This window comes from Glycine soja, chromosome 8 (assembly GCF_004193775.1).
Source record: "Glycine soja cultivar W05 chromosome 8, ASM419377v2, whole genome shotgun sequence".
Taxonomy (NCBI): Eukaryota; Viridiplantae; Streptophyta; class Magnoliopsida; order Fabales; family Fabaceae; genus Glycine; species Glycine soja.
The window spans coordinates 15190899-15214531 of NC_041009.1; the positions used below are offsets into that span (position 1 = coordinate 15190899).

Genomic DNA, 23633 nt, shown 5'->3' on the forward strand with positions numbered 1-23633 from the left:
CTTTAAAAACTCAAAGCAACAAAATGCAACTTTTAAAACTTAGGACTAGTTTGTTGGATGAAATAATTATCATATCATGTTAATATATTGTTTGTTTGGTGCACCAACATGATATGATTTATTTATCTTATTATCTATCCTATCCTGTTTGGGTTGTGTATTTCTTATCTTATAGGGGGAACTGAGTTAGGAAGTAATTGGATAGGATAGTCGCTATCTCTTCCTCTCTCTCCCTCTAATTGGCTCATGCCACCACTACCACCTTCGTCAATCCTATCATCATTGCCGTTGTCGTCACCATCACTCTCAGCATTGTCGTTGTCGTCACCGTCACTACAACCATATCCATCTCCATCATAGCAACCACCATCATCCATCACCGTCATAACAATCACTACCACCGTTGCTACTATTGCCGTAACCACCGCCGTTGTCATTGTCAATACTCTAATTATTACTATTATCATCATTGTCACCATCGTCACTGTTATTACTGCCATTGTAATCACCATTGTCATTGTCACCACCATAACTATTACCACATCATCATCATTGTTATCATCAGCATTGTTGTCATTTTCTATCATTCTTTGGTTCGTATCATATTGCATACCAAACACATTGGATAGAATTAAAGTTAATCATACTCTTATCTATCATTTGGTGTTCATATATCTTATTTTATCATATTCTGTATTGACTACCAAACGAGTTCTTAGTGTATTAAATGAAACAATGAAAAAATATAATGGATAAAAAAAATTATCATGAGGCCTTGAGATCTTTTAAATAAGTAAGTCTAATTTTTGAAACCTAAAGAAAATAAAAGTGTAATTAGGTGAAATCTAGAAGGAAAAAAAAACAGCAGCTTTTTCTAAATTTAATTCTGCACGACTAAAATTAATTTAATTTAATACAGTATATATGAATTTTGATTCCTTTATCAGTTTTTCTCTCTATTTCATTATCTTAATAGTATCAATTATTACTGTATTTTATTATCTCAGTGCTGTAACTTTCACGCATCCATCCAAACAAAACTTAATCCCGTGATTAAAGTTAGGTCAAATGAATGAAAAGGCCAAAAGGGCAAATTTGTTGGATGGATAGATATAAGTCAGAAGATGATTAATTATGCGGTCTGAAGCTAATGGCGACTCAGCTGCTTTGTATGTGTTGCGGTGCTCAGCCTCAGCCTCAGCCTCAGGTAAGTAAGGATTCATTCACCACTTCACTTTTTTTCTCATGAATATAATATCATGTCACTCATTCAACAATAACAAACCCAAAATCATTGAACAACACAAGATAAGATTTAAGATAGATAATTCATAACTTGTCGTCGGTACGTGTATGAAACATGTGTTCCTTGTCATGGCAGGCAGCACCGTTTATGAGGTTCCCATTTTGGAATTCAGTTCATCCAAAGAATCCAACAAGTGTAGTAAGGGTGCAAGCAGAAGCAGCAGATATGAATATGAATTCAATCCCACACGTGCTGAGTGTTGCTGGGTCTGATTCTGGGGGTGGTGCTGGAATCCAAGCTGATCTTAAGACTTGTGCGGCTCGCCGTGTCTACTGTTCCACTGTCATTACTGCTGTTACTGCTCAGAACACTGCTGGGGTTCAAGGACTCAACATTCTACCTGAGGATTTTGTGGCAGACCAGTTGCACTCTGTGCTCTCTGATATGCATGTTCATGTCGTAAGTCTAACTAATGTTTTAAATAGCGGTCGTGGACCGCTATTTAAAACCATGAGTCTAACTAATGACTGTCTGCAACTCCTATAATTTCCAGCATGTTATGGATTGCTAATGTTGTGTTGCTATGTCTCTAGGTCAAAACAGGCATGCTGCCCTCTCTTAATATAGTCAAGGTCCTTTGTCAGACCCTTAGGAAATTTCCCATCAAAGGTATTAATTCACTTGTTCAAAAATTGCTTCCCTGTTTAGTACTCCCTCCTGTCTCAAATATATAAGCAACAAAAGTGTCTTATTTTTTTTGTCTCAAATATAAGCAAATCTCAATTACCTATGTCTTATTTAATCAGACTATCTCCAAAATATCCTTCATTTTATAAGGTCAAAGACTTTTTTTATGCTTGATATCAAGTTCCACTGAAGGATAGTTTATAAAAAATGTTTATTTTCTTAATTGGAAATGACACAATTTAATGAAATTAACTAATTTTCTTAATAAGTGTGAAGTATGTCTTTTTATCAAGACTAGAGGGAGTATTTAATTGCAATTGGAGTGACTTCTATGCTTTCTTCGTCTTGGCTGAAGGCAGCTCTTGTGGTTGATCCTGTCATGATATCTACCAGTGGGGATGTACTTGTTGGTCCTTCCGTTCTTGCTGGATTTCTGTATGTGTTTCTGAACTTGAACTGTTCTGTATCTGTTTCACATCAAAGTATTATTCATATTCTTCAGTCTTCACAACAGGATCTAGATTCAAATTATGTCTCTTGGTTTTTTCAGTTATTGGTGGATAACATTAAAACAATGATATATTCAAAATTCAATTTTATTTTTCATCTTTGTTACTGTTTCTAAAATTATTTCAAAATTCAGATTTATCAATAAAACTGTAGGAAATTGGCTCCACTTATTTATTGGATCCTGAGTGCAGGGAGGAGCTGCTTCCCATGACTGACATTGTAACCCCAAATATAAAAGAGGCATCAGTTTTACTTGGTGGTGTGCCGCTGAAATCAGTTTCTGACATGCGCACTGCTGCCAAATTGATACATGATTTGGGTCCTAGGTTTGTGGCTCTTTAATATATTTGGTTCTTCCAGTCTAACCAAGTAATGTTTTAAAACTATTTTTTGTCTCTTACTGTTTACTCATAATTTTTTGTCTATGCTTTAAGAAACTTAGATTAATATCAAAGAAGTTTTTTCCTTTAGCAAAACTTAGCTGCATGAGTAGTAGACTTCCAACCTTAAACTGCTTGTTTGGTAAAGCTTGAACTTTACAATATGATTCATGGACCTTTTAAAATTTCATTTCATATTTTTGACGAAGTTCAAACTGTGAGGAAATAATTACTGAGGGCCTTAGTAGTAGTACTTTTGGAGTTGAGAATACATTCTGTGCTTATCATACCACTGTTTATATTGACCTGCACAAACTAGATGATTAAATTGTTTCCCTAAAGTAATGATGCCCAACAATTGCTTTGCTTCCTTCCTTCCTAGGTCATAATAATAAATATAAAAAAACCTTCAACTTCAGAGTATTGTGATTTTACTGATTCTTAATTTTCATTGCAGGAATGTACTTGTCAAGGGTGGTGACCTCCCTAATTCGTTAGATGCTATTGATGTATTCTTTGATGGTGAGATTCAAGTCTTTAATTCTGAGACACAATGTTTCCCCAAAAATTAAACAAAATCTGAGACATAGCAACTTCTTTCCTTTACTTTTTGCTAATGTATGTTTAGGCATGGCAATGGGGCCCGAACCCGTGGGGCCCGCCCCGATTTTGACGGGAGAAACCCGAGTTGACCGGGGTCGGATTTTCCCCGACAGCCAAAGTCGGGTTCGGGGATGGGATTATTAATATCCAACCCGAATCCGTCCCGCTAATAATTAATTTAAAAAAATATCATTACATATATATAACACACTAAAACATGAAACTATTGGATTGAATTTTATGCTACTGTTGGATTGGATTTTATGTTGTCATGTACAATCTAAAAATATGTTATGATTGTTATTTAAAATTGTATTTTTCATTCTATGAAAAATTATAATTTTTATAGAATTTTATAAGCATGTCGGGGGCGGGAGCGGGACGAGGAAAATCCGACCCCGTCAGGGGCGGGGATGGGGTAAATCTACACTCCCGTAGGGTTTCAGGGGCGGGGGGAATGGGGAGTCGAGGGCAGGGGTGGGGTAAGCAAAATCTGGTCCCGACCCGTCCCGTTGCCATGCCTATGTATGTCCAAATCTTTGTTAAAAATGAACTCAATTTCTAGGTCTTGAGTTTTGCAGGTGAGGAGTTCTACGAGCTGTGTTCACCGCGTGTAAATACTCGCAATAGTCATGGTACTGGTTGTACCTTGGCATCATGCATAGCAGCAGAGCTGGCAAAGGGTTCATCAATGCTTTCTGCAGTTAAGGTTTGTTCAACTATCTCAATTGAATTCATATTAATATTGAAGGATCTCATTGGGCAATGCCCATGATTTACTCCCTTCTTTTCACTCGATAAATAAAAGAAATTGAAAGATGGACTATGGTATAATTGTAATATTTTTACATATTTGGATTCTGGCAGACAGCTAAACATTTTATTGAGGCTGCCTTGGATTATAGTAGAGATATGACAATTGGAAATGGAGCTCAAGGCCCTTTTGACCATTTTTTGGCACTTAATATCAACCAGAGTTCTTGTAGGCTGAATAGGTTCAATCCAAATGACTTGCTGTTATATGCTGTAACGGATTCGGCTATGAATAGGAAGTGGGGCCGTTCTATTGCTGAAGCTGTTAAGGCTGCTGTAGAAGGAGGTGCTACCATTGTTCAATTAAGGTTTGCTTCTTCAAATATGTTTTACTTTTTTTGTACTATCCTACACGTGTTAGCGAATATCTGAGATTCTTGCCATCAGTATTTGATAGCAGATATAATTCTCCATGGTTTAATATGCCAAGCAGACTATCCTAAAGATCTGGAAATTAATAGCACTATTTTGTTTCTTGTATTTCCTTCTCTTTCATTCCCTTCTCTGCTCAATACAAGAAGAAAAATGATTAAACATCCAGTAGAGTCAGGTGTTCAATTTCTTGGCTGAACAGTTGAACTCTAGCTAGCTATTACGCCAGGAATAATTCTTTTCTATTATTTTGTCCAGATTCCTCATCTCTTGCACGGGCAATTAAATACAGGGGATAAGAAAAAACTCTGCAAAGTACATGCTATATTCCACTTGATATTTATATCAAAACAGTTTAAGCTGCATTACTGCATGCAGATCTTGTTGAAGTTTGTCTTGCAAACTTTCTTGTGGTGCTGCCTTTAACTGTTTGAAATCAACTAATCTCATTCAGCTAATTTTATCACCACCAAAATCTGTCTACTCCATTTCTTTCTTTGATCATATCTCAGCTCGGCTTAACCTGTTACTTAACCTAAACATCTCTGGCTGGCTATCTAACATTGTGCCTTCCATGAAAACAGATAGGGTATCATTAGGCTATCTTCTAAAGAAAACATTCCGCTGAGACTATAATTCATGTTGTGCCTTGACTACCAAATACCAATTTATAAAGTTAATCCTCAGGCCAATGATTGCCTGATCATTATTTGTCTGTGATTACTAATATTAATTGAATTTAGAAATGTTTATTTTGTCACTTTATTTGAAGTGTCTGATGATGCATGTTTGATTTTTACTTCCTATTAGGACTTAACTGCAGGCATTGTTACATTAAATGTAAAACATCCAAAATATCTTGTTTTATTATTTAACCAGGATTGAAAGTCTACTACACATATAAACGGAGAGTAATGTTGTCTTCTGGATCACTTAGAAACACAACATAATATTCAGTCCTTATTCTCTCCTTTTCCTCAGTCAATACCTAAATCTCCACAATTTCAACAGGCACAAATTATTTTATCCTGATTTACGTCAATGACTTTTCAGGGAGAAGGATGCTGAGACACGAGATTTTCTTGAAGCTGCCAAAGTGTGCCTCGAAATATGCCATTCCTATGGAGTACCTTTACTTATAAATGATCGTATAGATGTGGCCCTTGCTTGTGATGCTGATGGTGTTCATGTTGGTCAGTCTGACATGCCTGCACGTCTTGCTAGAACTCTCCTTGGTCCTGAAAAGATAATTGGTGTATCGTGCAAGACGCCTGAGCAAGCCCACCAAGCATGGATTGATGGTGCTGATTACATTGGTTGTGGTGGTGTTTATCCAACTAATACAAAGGCAAATAATCGTACTATAGGCTTAGAAGGCTTGAAGGAAGTATGCCTGGCCTCTACACTTCCTGTGGTTGCAATTGGTGGCATTGGTCTGTCAAATGCACGTGAAGTCATGAAACTTGGTGCACCAAATCTCAATGGGGTTGCTGTTGTTTCTGCTCTATTTGACAGGGAATGCATTTTGACTGAGACAAGAAACTTGCACGCATTAGTAAGTTAGGCAGCATTGTTGATACAATGAATATATTAGAATGTGGGAGCAATTTTGCTTGGTTCTTTCTAGTCAAGGAAGTGATTACTAAAGTTGTAGTTGCTTTTGCCTCTAGGATGGAAATATACAACTGCATATTCTTTTCGGCACCGTGCTAAACTTACACAACATACCAATTAAGTAGTTTATGCATTGCTCGATACTGGGGCAGAACAAAACATTTGGAGGCTCATTCATTTGCCTATGTTGGATGTTCGTACCTGTTGATTTACAAATAATGGTTTGATTGTTCGCGAAAATTATTCTGCTTCGCATTTTGTTTTTCAACTGTGCTAGCAGTATTATCGATCAGACAATTTTCAACACTGCCGTTTTCCAATGATATATTGCCCTCGAATCCGAATATCAAAGTTATTTTAGGTGATGAGAGAATTATAGTTTCTACTAATTTTTACTACTCGCGTAATTGATTATTCTTTTTTTCATAAATTGAAAATTTTGTATATCACATAAAGATTAATTGAAATTGGAATCATATATTCTCCCTCTATCCTTAATTATAAAATCTTTTAACTAATTCACATTTTTTAAGAAATTTAATTTAGTTAATCATATTAAATTTATTGATTACTTGTATTATTTTTTTTAATTTTTTTTTCTTATCTCTATATTCACTTAATTACATCTTATTAATATTTTAAGAGAAAATAATTAATAATATATATGAAAAAATAATTAATGTTTCTAAAAAATAAGAATAACAAATCTTATAAAAAGGGACAACATCTTATAGTTAGAGACATAAGGAGTATGTAATAATTTTTTTTTGTCTTAATCCTCCAATTCATTCGAAACAATAAATTTTAACTAATTCTTCGGCTAGAAAAAATAAATAAAGTTTGATAAAAAAATGTTTCCACCAAAGATCAAACTTACATAATTGATTCGATCTTATCTTCGAAGGCATTAATTTCTTTCTTATATATATGTAATATTTTATTGTTACTTAATAATTTCTCTAAAACGTTAACTAAATAGAGTATTTATCGAATAAAAACTTTTTTTTAGCTGAATGTCAAAAAAGTTGTTTTTTACGCACAAAACGTAAAACAAAATGCCCTTTAGCTCAGACTTGTTAACACCCTTGTCAATTGTCTATTTTGTTATTTCTTTCTCTCGATTCGAATGGGACGTGCGAGCTTTGTCTATAAGGTTGCTTGCTTGGTGTAAGAGATTCTTGATATAAAAATAAGTATGAATCGGTACAACAACACTGACCCTTTTCACTTGCGTTCAAATTAAAAACTTCAGAGTTGTGTACTTTTGGTAAATAACAAAATATCATACAAGTAAAACAGTTTGTTGCGTTAAAAAGTTATGTTGAACTTGAACTAAACTATATTTTGCTTTCCAAGACGTCAAGTCGGTTATTATATAGCTGAGAAACATATTGCTACAAACTGAAACAGGCATCACTACTAGCATAGTCAAAAAACCAGATTTAACACAGGAAGCTCTTTAAGGCCTGAAAACTAAACCAAAGGGAAAGGAAACGGATACAAGAAGACACTACACCTAGCATTTTGACCTCCAAACAAAAGCATATGTCCCTAAATCCCTACTGTGAGATAAATAGGGAGAAGAGAGGGATGGAGAGCAAAAGGGACAGGTTAATAATACTTATAATATGATCACAATTAACAACCATGCACAACCTTACCATGCACAACCTTAAAAAAATGTACAGCCATTTATTAAACTATATGTCCCATGCGGAAAACTTAATTTTATACATACGAGCAAAACACACTCACCTTAGTTGAACTTAGCTAAGTGCAAAGGAAACCAAGAATCAATTGCTCTCTATCTAAAAATAAGCACTTTTTAACTGACATGAAATTCCCCACTTGCTTGTGCTTCCTTGACTCTCTTTTCGTACTCATCTTCTTCAGTCTCAGCCACTGCTTCTTTTGTTTCATCCTCTTCTTCTTCCTCCCCTCCCCAGCCAAATCCTCCAATTGACCTGGATGCTGGAGGTGGAGCCTTGGCCTCCTCAACAATATTCATGATGTCCTCTATACTCTGAAGAGAAAAGGTTGGGTTTTCTTTTCTGTAGTAGGCAGCTTGAGCTACTTCTGTTAATTCTCTGGGCAAGTTCTTTACAAACCATGGGTGGGACTTGATTTCCTTAATGGTGATTCTCTGCAGTAAATCACAATATAGAGTGAAATTTAGCACTACACTTCATTATAGGACATGTCTGAAACTTAGCAAATGACTGAAAAGACCACTACAAAACAAAACTATGATTATGAAATTGTTGAACAATTATGAGCTAACTTCTAGTGAATATCATGTGCAGGTAGTATGTGCATACCCTAGCTGGATTTGCCACAAAAATGCGAGATAGAAGATGTCTACAGTCTTGAGATATGTGAACGTAGTCTGGAATCTTGTATTGAACAGCCATAATTCGCTGTATAAGAATGTTAAGAGTCAGAAAGTGTACACAGTTTATAAATTAATCAACTGAGATGAAAAAAAAAACAACTAAAAAAAGTACATTGATGGTTTTCCTGAAATTTTTGGGATCCTCTTGGTCTTCAAATGGGTATGCTCCCACCAGCATTACATAAAGAGTCACTCCACAGGACCATACATCTGCTAACTGAGCAGAAACAAAACAGCATAGAAGAACTAGAAAATGAACATCATTGATGTATCATACACAGAAAACTCATCAAGAAAGATTTAATCTATCTGTGGCCAACACCTGTGCTACAGATATTGCATCATAAACTACCCAATTCACACATACTATTTTGTCCATATTATTCAGCTAGTTAAATGTGGACACATCAAGTCATGTGCATAATGCACAATTTCAAATATGTAATTGCATGTGACACATCAAGCATAACTAAATTTGCTTAAAGACCTTGTGCCAATGGAAATTATTATTATCATCCTATGAGAAATCCCTACGTGTTGAACCATTCCATGGCATTCTTAATCTTATACAATGATAGAAACAAAATTACCTTTCCATCATACTCTCTACGTGAAAGAACCTCAGGTGCAATGTAGGCCGGGGTTCCCACCGTTGACTTAGGCCTAGAATGAAGCAGAGATGACTGGAAAATAAAAGGTTATCAGAAGCAAAACTTATAAAAAAATGACTTAATAATTTATTAAAGCAATCGGTGTTGATATCACTCCATAATCAAACCTTAGAATAGCCAAAATCACAAATTTTGAGCCGTGGGGCTGGGCTGCCATCCAATAATGTGTTCTCCAGCTTCAAGTCTCGATGACAGATTTGCTACAAAAGAATGAAAATTCCAAAGAAAATAATCACAAAGGAAACAAAAAAAAAAAAAACAAATTACCAGCAGAAACAATCCACACTCAATATAATTATTCTATTCACCATGGAATGACAGTAGCTAACTCCTGAGATGAGCTGCTGGAAGAAATATCGAGCCTGGAAACGTAAAGGAGATAACAAGAATGAGAACCAAACTATAGAATCCCCCAGCACTTGGTTCCAAGAATGAAGTGGGGGAAGAAAGAAAAGCAGCTGTGTGTGCCTTTAACAAGTAGGAAAGGGAAAAAAGTACAACTTCACAAATTAATGTAGTTAAGCCTCAAAATTTTAATAGCTAAAATTTGTTACTTCAGTTATCTTAACAAGTAGTATTTGTTTGAGATACAATGCCATTTCATTTTCAACAGAGGTCCTTATATCCACTCAAAAAATGAAAAAAAAAAATCAGTTAAGAAATTGTAAATTTTTTTTTTTGAAACTATGTTATTGGTATAGAGTATCTATCGGCTTTGCCAGTTAAAATTTGGCTGACCACCTTTAGTGGGTTTTTCCCCTCTCAACCACATTTTTTTCCTCTCAACCACAATTTTTTCATCCACAAGGTTCAAACATGAGACCTTGCTGAATGGGACTTGGGTTAAGAACATTGTAATTTGGAAACTCTTAAATAATTTTATTTGAAAAATGACCGACCTCATCTTCGCTGAATCTTCCAGCACTGCAAATCCTCTCAAAGAGCTCTCCACCAGCCGCATACTCCATAACAATACCCAGATGGGTTGGAGTCAGAACCACCTGCAAAACTGAAATCACATATTAAACAACCTAAAAACATGGCACTCACTCTCGGCCTCAGCCACAACACAACAATAAGAATCATATATATCATATGCACAGAGTACAGTACAGTACAAACCTCCTTGAACCGAATAATATTGGGGTGCCGAAGACTTCTATGGTTTATGATTTCCCTCGCAACATTCTCATCAATCTGGAAAACACCAATCAATTAAAAAAAATAATCACAAAACAAAACATAATAATAATAATGATAATAATAATAATACACATACGTATATGTGCTATCTTAACTAACTTGAATCGTGTTTGGACTAATAAATAATAGACAAAAAAAAGATATTTTTTTTTTAAAAAAAAAGGGGGATTTAGAGTGAAAGTGAAAGGAGTAGAGTAGAAGCAAACCTTGTGACCCCGTTCAATGTATTTCATGGCAACAAGCTCCTTGGTGTCTTTGTGTCGCATGAGCCTGGCCACACCGAAATTCCCAGATCCTATATCCTTCACGAGCTCGTATTTCTCCATCCCGAATCGGAAATTTCAGAGCTTTGAAAGCGGGGAGCTGCAGATCGAAATGGAGAATTGGAGAATGGAGAGAGAGAGAAGAATCAATAAGGTGCAGAGCAGTTACGCAAAAATACAAAGGTGGCGAATTTATTTATGAGAGAGAAAGAAGTGGGATTTGGGAGAGTTTCGAAGGAAAGCAAAGAATCGTGAGCGCAATTTGCAGCGAGATTAAAAATGACAATTTCGGGATTTGAAGAATTGAAGGAACAGACAGAGGAATTGCAACTTTAACTTTAACGCAGGGGAAGAAAATACTGATAAGAGACAAAAGAATTCTTGTGTTTGTGTTTGTGTGTGCGTAGCATAGTCAGAATACAAACTCACTCTAAAGAGAATATGAATATGCCATCTATCTATGTATCTGCCTGCACCTGCATTCACGCATCCTTTTCAACCTTTTATATATATATATATATATATATATAGAATCATCCTTTTCAAATTAATCTCTCAGATCTTATCATTATCGTCCAAAATTATGTTACAATAGGTCCTTTGGTTGAAAAACAAAGTTTGAATATGTTTTTTTTTTATAAATGTAATATATTATATTAATTTATCCCATCATCTCTTAATTCACTTATACTTATAACATGTATTAAAAATAAAAATTTAAGAATAAGAGATAGTCAAATAAAAAGAATTTTAAAAAAATATTACATATATGAAAAATTAAAAGAAAATTAATTAATTTAATTAATAATAATAAATTTATCTTAAATTAATAACTTTTTTTTTAAGATTATCATTATTATTGATATTTTCTCTTTTCTGATTATTTGTTAATGTATTATCTTTCTTCTTTTAATTAGATTAGAGATATTTTTAATTTAAAAATAATTAACACAATCAATATTATTTTTAACTTGTGTCTTATTTATAAATAAGTACAGTATTTGATAAAAGTTATTCAGCACTAGTCCAGAAAAGTTGAATATTCATTCAAAAATTCCCCAAGTTCTCGTGAGCTGAATATTGGTTGGTATACCTATTAGACTCAGATTCATTATTTGCAAGATTAGAGTCAAGATGTAAAATTGGAAGAAAATACTTTAGGCATTTATTGCCTGGTTATCTTTTTTTTTTTTTAAATTACTCTTGAAGTTATTATTGGGATTCATCGTTTTCTTTTCATCTTTATCTAATTAATTAATCAATCCGTGATAGTCTTCTTCTTTCGCTCTTATAAGAGAGATAACAAAACTCTCGAAAAAATAACAGAAGAGAGAAATCGTGACATTGTCTATCTTCATTAATAAATTAATTATCGATTTAATATTAAACTTACAAAATTACATAAACTAAACTAGAGAATTTAATTTGATCAAATATTTATTTTAGTAAAATATTATTATATTTTTTTTCTAACACCAAAAATATAATTAATAAAATCAAAAAGTATTATTTTATAAATGTGAAAATTGTTTATAAGATGAAAATAATATTCTATTAATACATATAAGAATCAAATCATATAATTAATTATCATAGGTGATTATTTGAGAATTATTTTTTATCTCATATCAGGAAGTTTTTGATAAAAATATGAAATAATTTTTATTTTCAAATATAAAAATAAAAAAATATGAAATTATTTTAAATTTTTATTTTTTAAAAAAACTCAAATTCATATGTCTTTTTGAAATTATAAATTGAAATATTTACCTAAATATAAAATGTATCATACACAAACTAAAAAATTTCAAACTTTAAGGAAGAAAAAGTAAAAAGAGAATTTACACCAATCGAAAAAATTGCAAAGGTAGAAGGATCGTATGAATTGTTTGCAAGAGAGCAAGTGGATTGGGGGTTCTACTTTTCAAGGGGCATAAAGAGAATTGCTCTTAGGATTCTAATCGATCGTATTGTTCCTCTATGGCATTTTGGTTCATCACCTTATTGTCGTTTGACCATCATCCAATGATGAATTGAGCAAACTTGTAATGCATATTGCAGAACATGTTTAGATAAAAGTTAGAAAAATACTCTTTTGAATTCCAATACAATAAACAAAGAAGGAAGAAGAGCGTGTTATATTTAAGTCGGGAAAGTTCAAAAATATTTTTACTCCCAAAATAATAATTTCGTTCTTATTCATTTTGTGTATTGGAATTTGAAATTGTGTATTAGAATTTGTAAATGTACTTTCCTAACTTTTATCTAAACACAATCGAAGTATTGTTTGAAGAGAAAAAAAAAAAAACACTTTTGAGTTCTTTTAACTTGAAATCCAATTATCCGAACATATATTGTTTAGATCAATGAAAAAACAGAGTTATAGTGAGAATTATCGCATCATTGTACGATACAAATCACAGAAAAATGGTTTAGAACTAAATGAAAAAAATATAGTACATGCATGTGTGTTAGGTACTAGAATAGAATAGAAAATGAGAGAAGCATAGAATAAAGTGGAGAATGGATTTGCATGAGCCGCAAAAAGGAAGTTGCACGAGTCATGAGGTTTGACAATATGAGAGTAATGTGGAGGTGGAACTAATCCATTTCATAAATGAAATCCATCGTGACGTGCCTCATCATTTCATCTTTCATTTTTTTAGCATTTTCTCAGCTTCTGGAATTTCCTTGTCCCTCACTCCAAAATTCATTCATTTTTCTAAATCACATGATTAGAACAGAGAATGACATTTCTATGCGTGCCTCATCATTTTTTGACTTCTTGCTTAGTACTAACCAAGTCATCTCTTGGAGTTGGAGGTATCCATTTTGTTTCCCCTTTTTTAGTTTTTCCTACCTCATTGTCGTATAATGCTGTAATTTTACTGCCTTCCACGACTCTTATTTCTTCCATTTTTGGTTATGCTTCTATTTTAGTAATTCAGTTAAGATAAAGTTATTATTATTATTTAAAATTATTTTCTTAACCTTTATCTCGACATAATAATTGTTGAAGAATAAAAAATAGAAGAGAGAAATCGTGATATTTAGTGTATTGATAATATTTAAAAATATGAATCATTATTATACTTATAGTATTATACGCTCTATTTTTTATATTCCAAACATATGAATTGTTACTATAGATTATTTTTTGACACTTATACCTATTTTATCCAACTTGATTGTTTCCGATAAAAAAGTATACGTAATCTATAAAAAAAATTCTCACTGTTACATAATTAAAAGAACTTTTTTTTTTAAGTGAGACTTTAAAGAACTTATTAACACTTTCCTACAAAATTATAATAAAAACTTTCTTATTATATATTATTGTCGCCATCTCGCATTTATGCGTATGGGGTCCCTTTTTTAAGGTCAACAGACGTGAGGGCCTGAAGCTTCATGAATCAGAATCTAGCAATGGCCCATTGGATCGATATTTTTTTTCATAAGATCGATTCTTTTGCTTTATTGTTTTAATGTGCGTGAGACACCAAAAGCCCAATTGAAACACCAGGACCAAGTTTTCCGCGCACACACAAAAAAATAATATAGTCACAAAATAATACTTTACTCATGTGTATTCTTACATTATAAATTAAAATACACAATTTAAAATATTTTAGAATTAGACATTTCAGTATTTCTTCTTCTCTTTTTTAGTATTGTAATTAATTGTTTTTCCCAACCATCTTAATTTTTTTTATATTTGTAAAATTATCAATAATAAAAAATAATCTTATTATGTGTTTATTTCAAGAATTAAAAATTCATTTTCAAATATAATTTAGAAATATAATATTTCTATATTGGTTACAATTTTTTTGTTAATAAGTTACAATCTTTTTACTAAGTATTTGGGAAAATAATAATATTATCTTTGACTTCATTCTTGTTAATGGATGAAAAGTGATATTCTCGTAAAATGAAAAGTTATTTATAACATATTTACAACTTTTTTTACTTGTTTTTTTTATTCTAGTTATTTATAATTTTTAAAAATATTTCCAAAAATATTAAGAGATAGTAACTAAATACATTTTTGAATTTAGTTAACTTTTTTTTTTTATTATAATACTATAGAGACTATCATCCCCTAAAAAGTATAAATTTATATTTTAAGATAAATGTGACCTTATATTTTTTTTCTATATCACAGGTATTTTTTTATTAAAATTAATTTTATTCGAATCTAAACATAATTACATTTAGGACTAAGATTCCAACCTAAAATAGTTAGGAGAAAAAAAAATCCTCATGCTCGGTGGCAAACGTCATCTTAAATAAAAATTTGGAAAATACAGCCTATATATTAAAAATATTTATTTTCTTTGAATTTTAAATTTTTAATGATATAAAAATAAATATTTACTGTCAAATATGATCTTTCCTTTTACTGTAGCGTAGGAAGAAAAAAATTGCAAGGTTGGTTGGATTGAACGTAAAAAAAATAAAAAAAAAATATTAGTAATCAGTGGCACACAGAAAAAAGAGAGAGAGTCTCAATCCTTCAAGGGCAAGTCCTCCTCCTCGTCCTCGTCGTGTTTCTCTCTGTTCTGATTCGAGATCCGCCATGTCCATGCTCTTCAGATTCTCTCTCCTCCTCCCTCTCTTCCTCTCTGCGGCCTTTGCTTCCGAGTCAGATCATAGGGTAAGGTTTCCCGATTCCACCGCTCGATCCACTTTTGCTTCATTATTTATTTATTAGATCTACCTTTCAATTTCGCTTTGGTTTTCTCAGCTGCGTGCTTTTTTTTTTTTTTGTGTGTGTGTGTGTGTGTTCGTTCGTGTTGTAAGTTAGTGACATGGTTTGGTGATTTGGCTTTAGATCTCAGCTGTTTGCTTACTCGTCTCCATTAATAATCATTGACATTATAGTTTTGGATGTGATTGGATTTCAATTTCAGCTCTTCCCTGTTCTGTTATTAATTCATGGTTTTCGCTATGTTTGGAATTCTAAGTATTCTTTCCCTTTCATTGGACTCCACACGTGAGAAACCCGTGCGGTTGATGTTCAACATTTAGGGGAATTCCTTGTTGTTTGGTTGCTTAGTCTTTTAGTTTTCATGCATGATTTCGACGTACAAGCTTCATAATTTTGCATTCTTTTTTTCTTAACTTCAAAATTGCAAGAGCGGTGGTTTTACAGTTGTTTGTGTGTTTGGTTTTACTTTAAGTCATCCAAAATGGCGATGAAATATCATCAACTAACGTGATTTTAGGTAAATGTTCACGTTTTTTTTTATTTCGTGATGAAGAATTGATCCCGAGTCTAGAATTGGTTTCAAGTTGAAGCAATTTTATGTAGCTTTTGAGTTGGATTGGAAATTTTATACCGTGTTTTACTAGTAACTTTCTTTTAGAATAAAAAGGCATCCAAACATTAGTGGTGGGTTTTCTTTTGTGCCGTCTATTAGCAATATTTTTGTATTTTGAAGGTTGAAATTATGGACATACCTATCCAATGGGGAAGTTCAGTTTGAGAACAATTTGAGTGCATAATCTAGGACTTTCTGCCTCTCTGAACATCAGGAGCTTGGGTGTCAAGTCTTACCTTTGCTAGAAGCTTGTCAATGCTGGGTTGGACTTTGACTGGTAGTGTTTGTGTTTTGTTTCATAGATGAGCTTCATGTTAACCTCAATAAATCAATTCATGGATACAACTTAGGCGAAAATAGTAATTGGTACACTTACATGAATCCTTTTCTAAATGTCTTTAAGCATCTGTAATTTTAATGGTTTTATCACTGGATCTCCCTCATTTCCTTGAGCTAGGAGTAAAGATATATATGTTTCCTTTATTCGTAAGTAGCTCCCAGTCAACAATGGCTATCTGTTTAAAACATGTATTGCATTTTATTGTAGTATCAACAAGATGACCCAGTTATCCTTTGGGTGAACAAAGTTGGTCCTTATAACAATCCACAAGAAACGTACAATTATTACAGCCTACCATTTTGCCGTTCACCTGGTAATCCTGCACACAAATGGGGTGGTCTTGGTGAGGTCCTGGGTGGCAATGAACTCATTGATAGCCAACTTGAGATAAAGTTCCTAGGTATGGAGGTTTCTTTCATCCTATTTATTTCATAAGACCCATCAGTTGACAAAACTGGCTTTAACAGTTATTTTATAATTAATTTTTAAGGAAATGTGGAGAAGACCACCTTTTGCCGTATAGAACTTGATGAGGCAAAGGTTAAACAGTTCAAGGATGCAATAGAGAATAATTACTGGTTTGAATTTTTCATGGGTATGTTGCACTGTTTCTTTCTTTAACATATTACTTAAGAGAATTGGTAGAATGATTATACTTCTATGTAGTGAAGAAATTCTAGACACTGGCAACAATTTTTTTTGTATTTGGCCATTGCATAATATCCACTCTGCAGGATATTGCCCTTAACTCTGGCTTAGCTGCCCAATCAACTGCTGTAACTTGTTGGATACAGCCCAAAACCAGTTTCATTCAGGGATATGCCCCTGGAAGTGGCTAACAATAGATTTTAATTGTGAATGATATGTTAAATCTTACAATCAACCTGGATGAGACCTGCTGTTATATTCATGCAATTCCTTTTGAGAGTCTGAGAAGTCTAGTTCAATGCTGTTAGGGAAGGAGAGGCTTGCAGCTAGGGCTTTAGATTAAGTTATTGAATGTTGCTTTTACTGATTTTTGTGCAATAGTCTCAGTTGAAAATGATTTATCAGAGTCCTTTAAAATTAAATAAAAGGATTTAACTTATGGATTTCTCTGTAACTGTTGTGGCATTAATGTCATGGGAATTCTTTCCCTAATTCTAAGAACGATAGACATTTATATTTACCATTTTGTCATTTACATCCATAGAGAATTATTCATGAGTAGTTACTACATTTCATCATGTGGGAATATAAATTATTGATGTATAAATGATGAAATTTATTTTTTTAGATATTATACAGCATGACACATCGATTAAATTAGAAACACTTGAGCCTGGAAGAGCAGTGCCCTGCTCAATTTTGATCCTTCAAATTCAATAACTACAACCACAAGTCCCATCAGGCTGGGTGTTTTGTGATGTACATATTTTTGAACGCTGATAGAAAGGATGAAGTTAAGAATTCTTTATGTGAAGTCATTGCTTAAGCATTCTTGACTAATATTATAATATCCTGAAGTAAAAAAGGTGTAAGGGAATCTTGATGCTGTAGAGCTCATCCTATCCTATGTGGGGGGTCTAGGGATGGGTTTCCCCTGATAGGTAGGTCTATAGTAGGCAGCTGTACTTGGCACTTGCAAAAGGTTGATTCCATGACTTGAATGTGTATTGACAACCCAACCTTAGCACCAAGGTTCTGTTTCAATAATATGAAAAATCGTTTGTTTAAAGTTATTCATTAAGCATTTTTCAATACCTTAGCAAATGTTGGACAATTGATATTATGTTGTTTTGATAGGTGTAATGATGTGAGTCAGGGTTTCTTCTATGGTTTGCCCCTTATAATGTTTTCATTTTTATTCATATATATATATATATATTTTATAAATTTTCCAAATAACTTACTCTTGGCATTCTTTCTTTCCATGGTATATCTATTTGTTGGTCGTCAATGTGCTAATCACAAGTTCAGATGACCTTCCATTGTGGGGTATGCCTACAACTGCCACTTTCTCTTTATTTTGATTTGATTTTGCATTTCATTGATTGATCATTGTAAAAGGTTCTTTTATTCATGTTTAAGGGTATGTTGGCGAGTTACATCCTGATAAGAACGGTGATAATGGCAAGCATGTACTTTACACACACAAGAACATCAATGTTCAATACAATAAAGATCAGGTCAGAAGTTATTTAAGTATCTTTGCTACCTTATGCTGTTTTGGGATTCATGGAGTGCATACTTAGGTTAGGTCCATTTCATTGCAGATCATTCATGTTAATCTAACTTATGACAACCCAAGGCCTCTGGAAGTAGGAAAATCTTTGGACATGACATATTCTGTCAAATGGTCTCCTACGAATGTCACTTTTGGACGCCGATTTGATGTATACCTGGACTATCCGTTCTTTGAGCATCAGGTGAAAATCATTGCTGCTAGCTTTGTATTTTAGATTGAAGAGGTGTTTATTGTTGGTTACCTGCTATGTGTTCAGTCATGTGGATCCTATCTTAGCCATGTCACTGAGAGAACTTTGATCCGTTTTCTTTCTGTAGATTCACTGGTTCTCCATTTTTAATTCTTTTATGATGGTCATCTTCCTTACTGGATTGGTGTCAATGATATTAATGCGAACATTGAGAAATGACTATGCAAAGTATGCCCGGGAAGATGATGATTTGGAAACTCTGGTTAGGCTTTCTTGATGTTTGTCTGTTACTATTATTATTATTATTTTTAAAATTTATGTGTGGAACATAGATTCTGTTTTCCTGGAAAGTTCATTGTGGTTCTGATTGTCAATTCTTGTTCAACCCCCAAATATTTCCAGGAAAGAGATGTTAGTGAAGAATCTGGCTGGAAACTTGTGCATGGTGATGTTTTTCGGCCTCCTCGCAGTTTGGTTATTCTTTCAGCTGTTGTTGGTACAGGTGCTCAGCTTGCATTGCTGGTTCTTCTTGTCATCTTGTTGGCTATTATTGGGATGTTGTATGTTGGGTAAGTCCATATCCTTAAACTGACCTGTAATATTGCTCTGAATAATGCTTTTGTTAATGAAGTGTGACTGTCTACAAAATGGACTTAAATGCTACATGTGCATATTGTTTTCTGCTTATACATTTCAACTATCACTGAATGTTCCCTTCCTCTAGTTTTCCTATTGACTATATCTTTTATGTCAACTTCTTCTCCCATCATTATTATGTAACTTTCCTTCAATGTGCAGACGAGGAGCCATAGTCACAACCTTCATTGTTTGCTATGCTCTCACATCTTTCATTTCTGGTTATGTGAGTGGGGGAATGTACTCACGTAATGGGGGTAAGAATTTGCATTGATCTTTGCTACATGTTTGTTTGGGTGCTTCTCTCTCCCTCTGAATGATTATAACCGTGCTTATAATTTTCAGGTAAAAATTGGATTAAATCCATGATCCTTACAGCATCACTGTTCCCATTCATGTGCTTTGGAATTGGTTTTATTTTAAACACAATTGCTATATTCTATGGATCTCTAGCTGCAATCCCCTTTGGTACTATGGTTGTTGTCTTTGTTATATGGGCTTTTATCTCTTTCCCTCTAGCACTTCTTGGCACAGTTGTTGGAAGAAACTGGAGTGGTGCTCCAAATAATCCATGCCGTGTGAAGACCATTCCTCGTCCCATTCCTGAGAAGAAATGGTACCTCACACCATCTGTAGTTTCGCTGATGGGAGGACTGCTTCCCTTTGGCAGCATATTCATCGAGATGTATTTTGTATTCACTTCCTTCTGGAATTACAAGGTGAGTTAAAATGCAATTACTTTTCTGGGCCATAACAGATTATTTTTTCTTCCCTTTGTTTGGTACAAGGTTTACTTTTACTTTTTTAGAGCCGAGCCAATAATTATTTCATGAGAACAATATTTCTATATAATGGTCTTTCAAGTAGTAAAGTAATTCTTAATATTTCTGTGAATGCTGAGTAAATATAAGCAAAGTTTCTTATGCGTTTTTTCCCCTTCCACTATGACAAACAGGTGTACTATGTCTATGGCTTCATGCTACTGGTTTTTCTGATTCTTACCATTGTTACTGTTTGTGTGACAATTGTGGGGACATACTTTTTGTTAAATGCTGAGAACTACCACTGGCAATGGACTTCTTTCTTTTCAGCTGCCTCAACAGCTGTTTACGTGTATTTGTACTCAGTATACTACTACTATGTGAAGACGAAGATGTCAGGCTTCTTCCAAACCAGCTTCTATTTTGGATACACTTTGATGTTTTGTCTTGGGCTGGGAATTCTGTGTGGTAAGTCTTCAGTTTAATTGTAATCTCTGTTTGGATTGTGTGTTCACTCTGCAGAATTGGGATACCTTGTCCTTAGTCAATTGCCAAATACCTCTTTTTTATATTAATATTAATGCTAGAGTAGAGTGTTCTTAATCTTATCATATGGATTAAATTTTTCTCCAAATGTGCAGGAGCTGTGGGTTATCTTGGTTCGAATTTGTTTGTGAGGAGGATCTACAGAAACATCAAGTGTGACTAAGGCTTTTGTAGGAGTCTGAGACCAGAGCACTTCCATATGTTTGTTGCTGGAGACAATAAATTTCTTAGAGGAAGCCTCTGGTCATGTGTGGGGACCAAACAATGTTTGCAGGTAGTAAGTATCACAGGGTTGAGGATGGATGGGGATGCATTTTTTCTCTATGTCTAGGGGATGTATTCTTTTCTCTATACTAGGGAGGCCCTGAGGTTTTTTCCCTGACTGTTTGAAAGCCTAGATTAGAATGCAGGGATTGATCTTTATAATTTAGATAGTTAGCAAAATATCAGACTCGTTGCTTTTTTTTTTTTTTTTTTTTTTTTTTTATATAAATAGGTGCCCTATTGACGGACTGATGTCTGATTCCCCTACACGGTTTAGCTATTGTACGTAGAGGGGATGAAGTCTCGGAAATGAATTTTGTGCTTCTGAATTTTGTATCAAATCTGAATATCCTCTCTTAACTACTTCCTGCACATCTCTCCCTCTTTGAGTTTTAAATCATTGATGTGCTTTCTTTTTGCTCTTCATTTTCGCCTTATAACGTTTTAGGCTGATGCATAGTCGGTTTCTTAACCCGTGCTGTTTAGTATTTTTTATTTTTTATTTTTACTTCTGGAGGTTTTCGTAGAAAACATGGGATGTAAAATGCAGCACTGCAAGGATAAAACACGAACATTTAAAAAATTAATTTTGAAATGAATAATTTGTGTTTAGATGTTTTATCTAACACAAGTTATTTGAAGTTGTTTTAACTTCAAATTAATTTTTGACTTAAAATCAATTTCTTGATACAAAATCATGTGAATATTTACTTAAAATTAGATTAGTTTTTTTTAGTTTGATTTAAGCAGACTCAATGATTTGGTTGTATTGTAGTCTTCGATGGTCAAGTGTTAAGCAATATAGTTACATTGGAATTTGGTAAGACTAAAATTCAATATATTTTTTTTTTCACAATTACTTATGTGCTTGGAAAATTTTCACAATGCAATTTCACAAGTCGCAAACTAGTAGTTAAGTCGTAATAGCATTGCAAGTATCGGAAGCTGGATTTTGTGGTTGATTCCTTCTGGCGTAATATTCAATGTCATAGTATCATTAAATGTGATAGAGAATATTCCTAATATTTCTCATAAAGCCATTTAAATAAAGCATAACATGTTATTGTGGGGTGAGGATAGTGGCAGCTACCATGGTGAACAATCTGTGGTGATAATAGACATAGATAGATTGAGGCATAAAACATTGGTACGCGACAGATAGGGTGACTCACGTTGGTGTTGGTTGTAAGCACATCACTAGCATACACACTATTTCCTTTCCACACAAGCTGTGTTATTGTTATCTATCTATCAATCACAAGAACAAACAGCATTAGCAATGGCGACCACAGCGGCGTTGTGTGGCACTATGTTGAACACCTCCTTCCTGAGGAGGCAGGCTTCAGTGAACATCACAAGCCTCAAGGCTAACGCTAACACTGTGTTTGGTGTAAAGGGAGGACGTGGAGGCGTGTGACTGCCATGGCAAGTTACAAGGTGAAGCTGATAACCCCAGAGGGAGAGCAAGAATTTGAATGCCCAGATGATGTATGCATTCTTGACCAGGCAGAGGAGAAAGGCCTTGAGCTTCCCTACTCATGCAGGGCTGGTTCTTGTTCTGTCTGTGCTGGCAAAGTGGAACAGTCAGATGGTAACTTCCTTGATGATGATCAAATTGTTGCAGGATTTGTTCTCACCCGTGTTGCTTACCCTACCTCAGACGTTGTCGTTGAGACTCACTGGGAGGAGGAGCTCACTGCTTAAGGGCCTGTTAGTTTGGATACAAGACTATAAGTGTTTATGAGAGCTTCTCTACTTATTTGAGAAAAATAGAGCTTTTTTCCTACAGAGAACTTCTCAAAAGTACTTTTCGTCTTAGATCCAAACAGACTCTTAAAATCTGACCACTACAGTGCGTGAGACCTAAAATAAACTTTGAGCTAGAGGAACTTCCATCTTTACTTTAAATGAGAACATATGTGTTGTTGCCTTTTTACTTTGTAAAATCTAGTAACACATGAATTTTTGTTGGTGAGTCTAAACACTTTAAATGAGAACTTCCATCTTTACTTTGAATGAGAACATATGCTTGATGAGCTTCAGTAGCCTTATCTTTGGACTGGCTCTGCCACTTTCTTCCTTAATTTCCCCCATCATGTCTGTTGCGTTTATCATGAAACTTATTATGCATTTATTAATTACTTCCACCTGTACCTGTAGTAGCAAACTGAACTTCATTGTTGTGTTGTAACTATATTAATCTTTTCCCTACTGTTTTTGCACAGAGTGGTTCAATAACAACTGATTTTCCTTGTTATATATATGCAATCAAATTTTTTGTGCTTTGTGCATGGATTTTCTTTCTTTTGTGGCATACCCTGCCACTGTCAATGATGCTAACTTGCATCTTACCCACGTTCTCAACATTTTAATGATTTTATGACTGATAATGGCTTCTTACCAGTGTTCGTAACTTCTACAAGCCAATGGTACGTGGCTTCTCATTCGAGTTCTTAAATCTCTTTTTTTTTACAGACAAAATGTTAGTTGTTAAATTATTAGTGAGAGAGATTCGAACCCACTACCTCTTCCTTCCCTCTTCCCTCTTCTTCCTTTTCCCTTCAACCACCAAGTCAACCTTATACAAAATG

At 34.0% G+C, this 23633-nt stretch overlaps 3 protein-coding genes and 1 pseudogene across 4 annotated transcripts; 3 read left to right on the forward strand and 1 right to left on the reverse strand.

Moving 5' to 3' along the window:
• Positions 1–1068: 1068 nt before the first annotated feature.
• Positions 1069–6480, forward strand: LOC114422268 (thiamine biosynthetic bifunctional enzyme TH1, chloroplastic-like). Its single transcript, XM_028388543.1, has 9 exons — positions 1069–1207; positions 1382–1705; positions 1840–1915; positions 2293–2368; positions 2635–2769; positions 3281–3345; positions 4008–4135; positions 4294–4547; positions 5665–6480. The coding sequence occupies exons 1-9, from the start codon at positions 1151–1153 to the stop codon at positions 6173–6175; spliced, it is 1626 nt and encodes a 541-aa protein (XP_028244344.1). The 5' UTR covers positions 1069–1150; the 3' UTR covers positions 6176–6480.
• A 1338-nt stretch (positions 6481–7818) lies between these two features.
• On the reverse strand, positions 7819–11286 carry LOC114422270 (serine/threonine-protein kinase SRK2A-like). Of its 2 annotated transcripts, XM_028388544.1 has the most exons (10): positions 11184–11286; positions 10698–10854; positions 10411–10485; positions 10188–10289; positions 9597–9650; positions 9396–9488; positions 9208–9300; positions 8730–8834; positions 8544–8642; positions 7819–8368 (listed from the first exon to the last, which is right to left on the reverse strand). In XM_028388544.1, exons 2-10 carry the CDS (start codon positions 10815–10817, stop codon positions 8051–8053), a joined length of 1059 nt encoding a protein of 352 aa, XP_028244345.1. In that variant the 5' UTR covers positions 10818–10854; positions 11184–11286; the 3' UTR covers positions 7819–8050. The 2 variants fall into 2 exon arrangements, with proteins under 2 accessions (XP_028244345.1, XP_028244346.1); XM_028388545.1 differs by lacking the exons at positions 10698–10854; positions 11184–11286 and having other exon boundaries at positions 10188–10297.
• Positions 11287–15230: 3944 nt separating this feature from the next.
• LOC114422271 (transmembrane 9 superfamily member 1-like) lies at positions 15231–21414 on the forward strand. The gene is made up of 12 exons (XM_028388546.1): positions 15231–15411; positions 16626–16818; positions 16909–17013; positions 18378–18395; positions 18489–18586; positions 18674–18826; positions 18963–19097; positions 19238–19404; positions 19634–19728; positions 19817–20190; positions 20427–20700; positions 20874–21414. The coding sequence occupies exons 1-12, from the start codon at positions 15334–15336 to the stop codon at positions 20939–20941; spliced, it is 1758 nt and encodes a 585-aa protein (XP_028244347.1). The 5' UTR covers positions 15231–15333; the 3' UTR covers positions 20942–21414.
• A 652-nt stretch (positions 21415–22066) lies between these two features.
• On the forward strand, positions 22067–23093 carry LOC114422272 (annotated as a pseudogene).
• The last annotated feature ends 540 nt before the right edge of the window (positions 23094–23633 follow it).

Coding starts and splice junctions, on each gene's coding strand:
- LOC114422268 (XM_028388543.1), top strand. CDS start 1,151: ATGGCGACTCAGCTGCTTTGTATGTGTTGCGGTGCTCAGCCTCAGCCT. Junction 2,369..2,634: donor TCCGTTCTTGCTGGATTTCT/GTATGTGTTTCT, acceptor TCCTGAGTGCAG/GGAGGAGCTGCTTCCCATGA. Junction 3,346..4,007: donor TATTGATGTATTCTTTGATG/GTGAGATTCAAG, acceptor TGAGTTTTGCAG/GTGAGGAGTTCTACGAGCTG.
- LOC114422270 (XM_028388544.1), bottom strand. CDS start 10,817: ATGGAGAAATACGAGCTCGTGAAGGATATAGGATCTGGGAATTTCGGT. Junction 9,651..10,187: donor GAAGATTCAGCGAAGATGAG/GTCGGTCATTTT, acceptor TTACGTTTCCAG/GCTCGATATTTCTTCCAGCA. Junction 8,369..8,543: donor TTGTGGCAAATCCAGCTAGG/GTATGCACATAC, acceptor GATTTACTGCAG/AGAATCACCATTAAGGAAAT.
- LOC114422271 (XM_028388546.1), top strand. CDS start 15,334: ATGTCCATGCTCTTCAGATTCTCTCTCCTCCTCCCTCTCTTCCTCTCT. Junction 18,587..18,673: donor TTCAATACAATAAAGATCAG/GTCAGAAGTTAT, acceptor ATTTCATTGCAG/ATCATTCATGTTAATCTAAC. Junction 18,827..18,962: donor ATCCGTTCTTTGAGCATCAG/GTGAAAATCATT, acceptor TTCTTTCTGTAG/ATTCACTGGTTCTCCATTTT.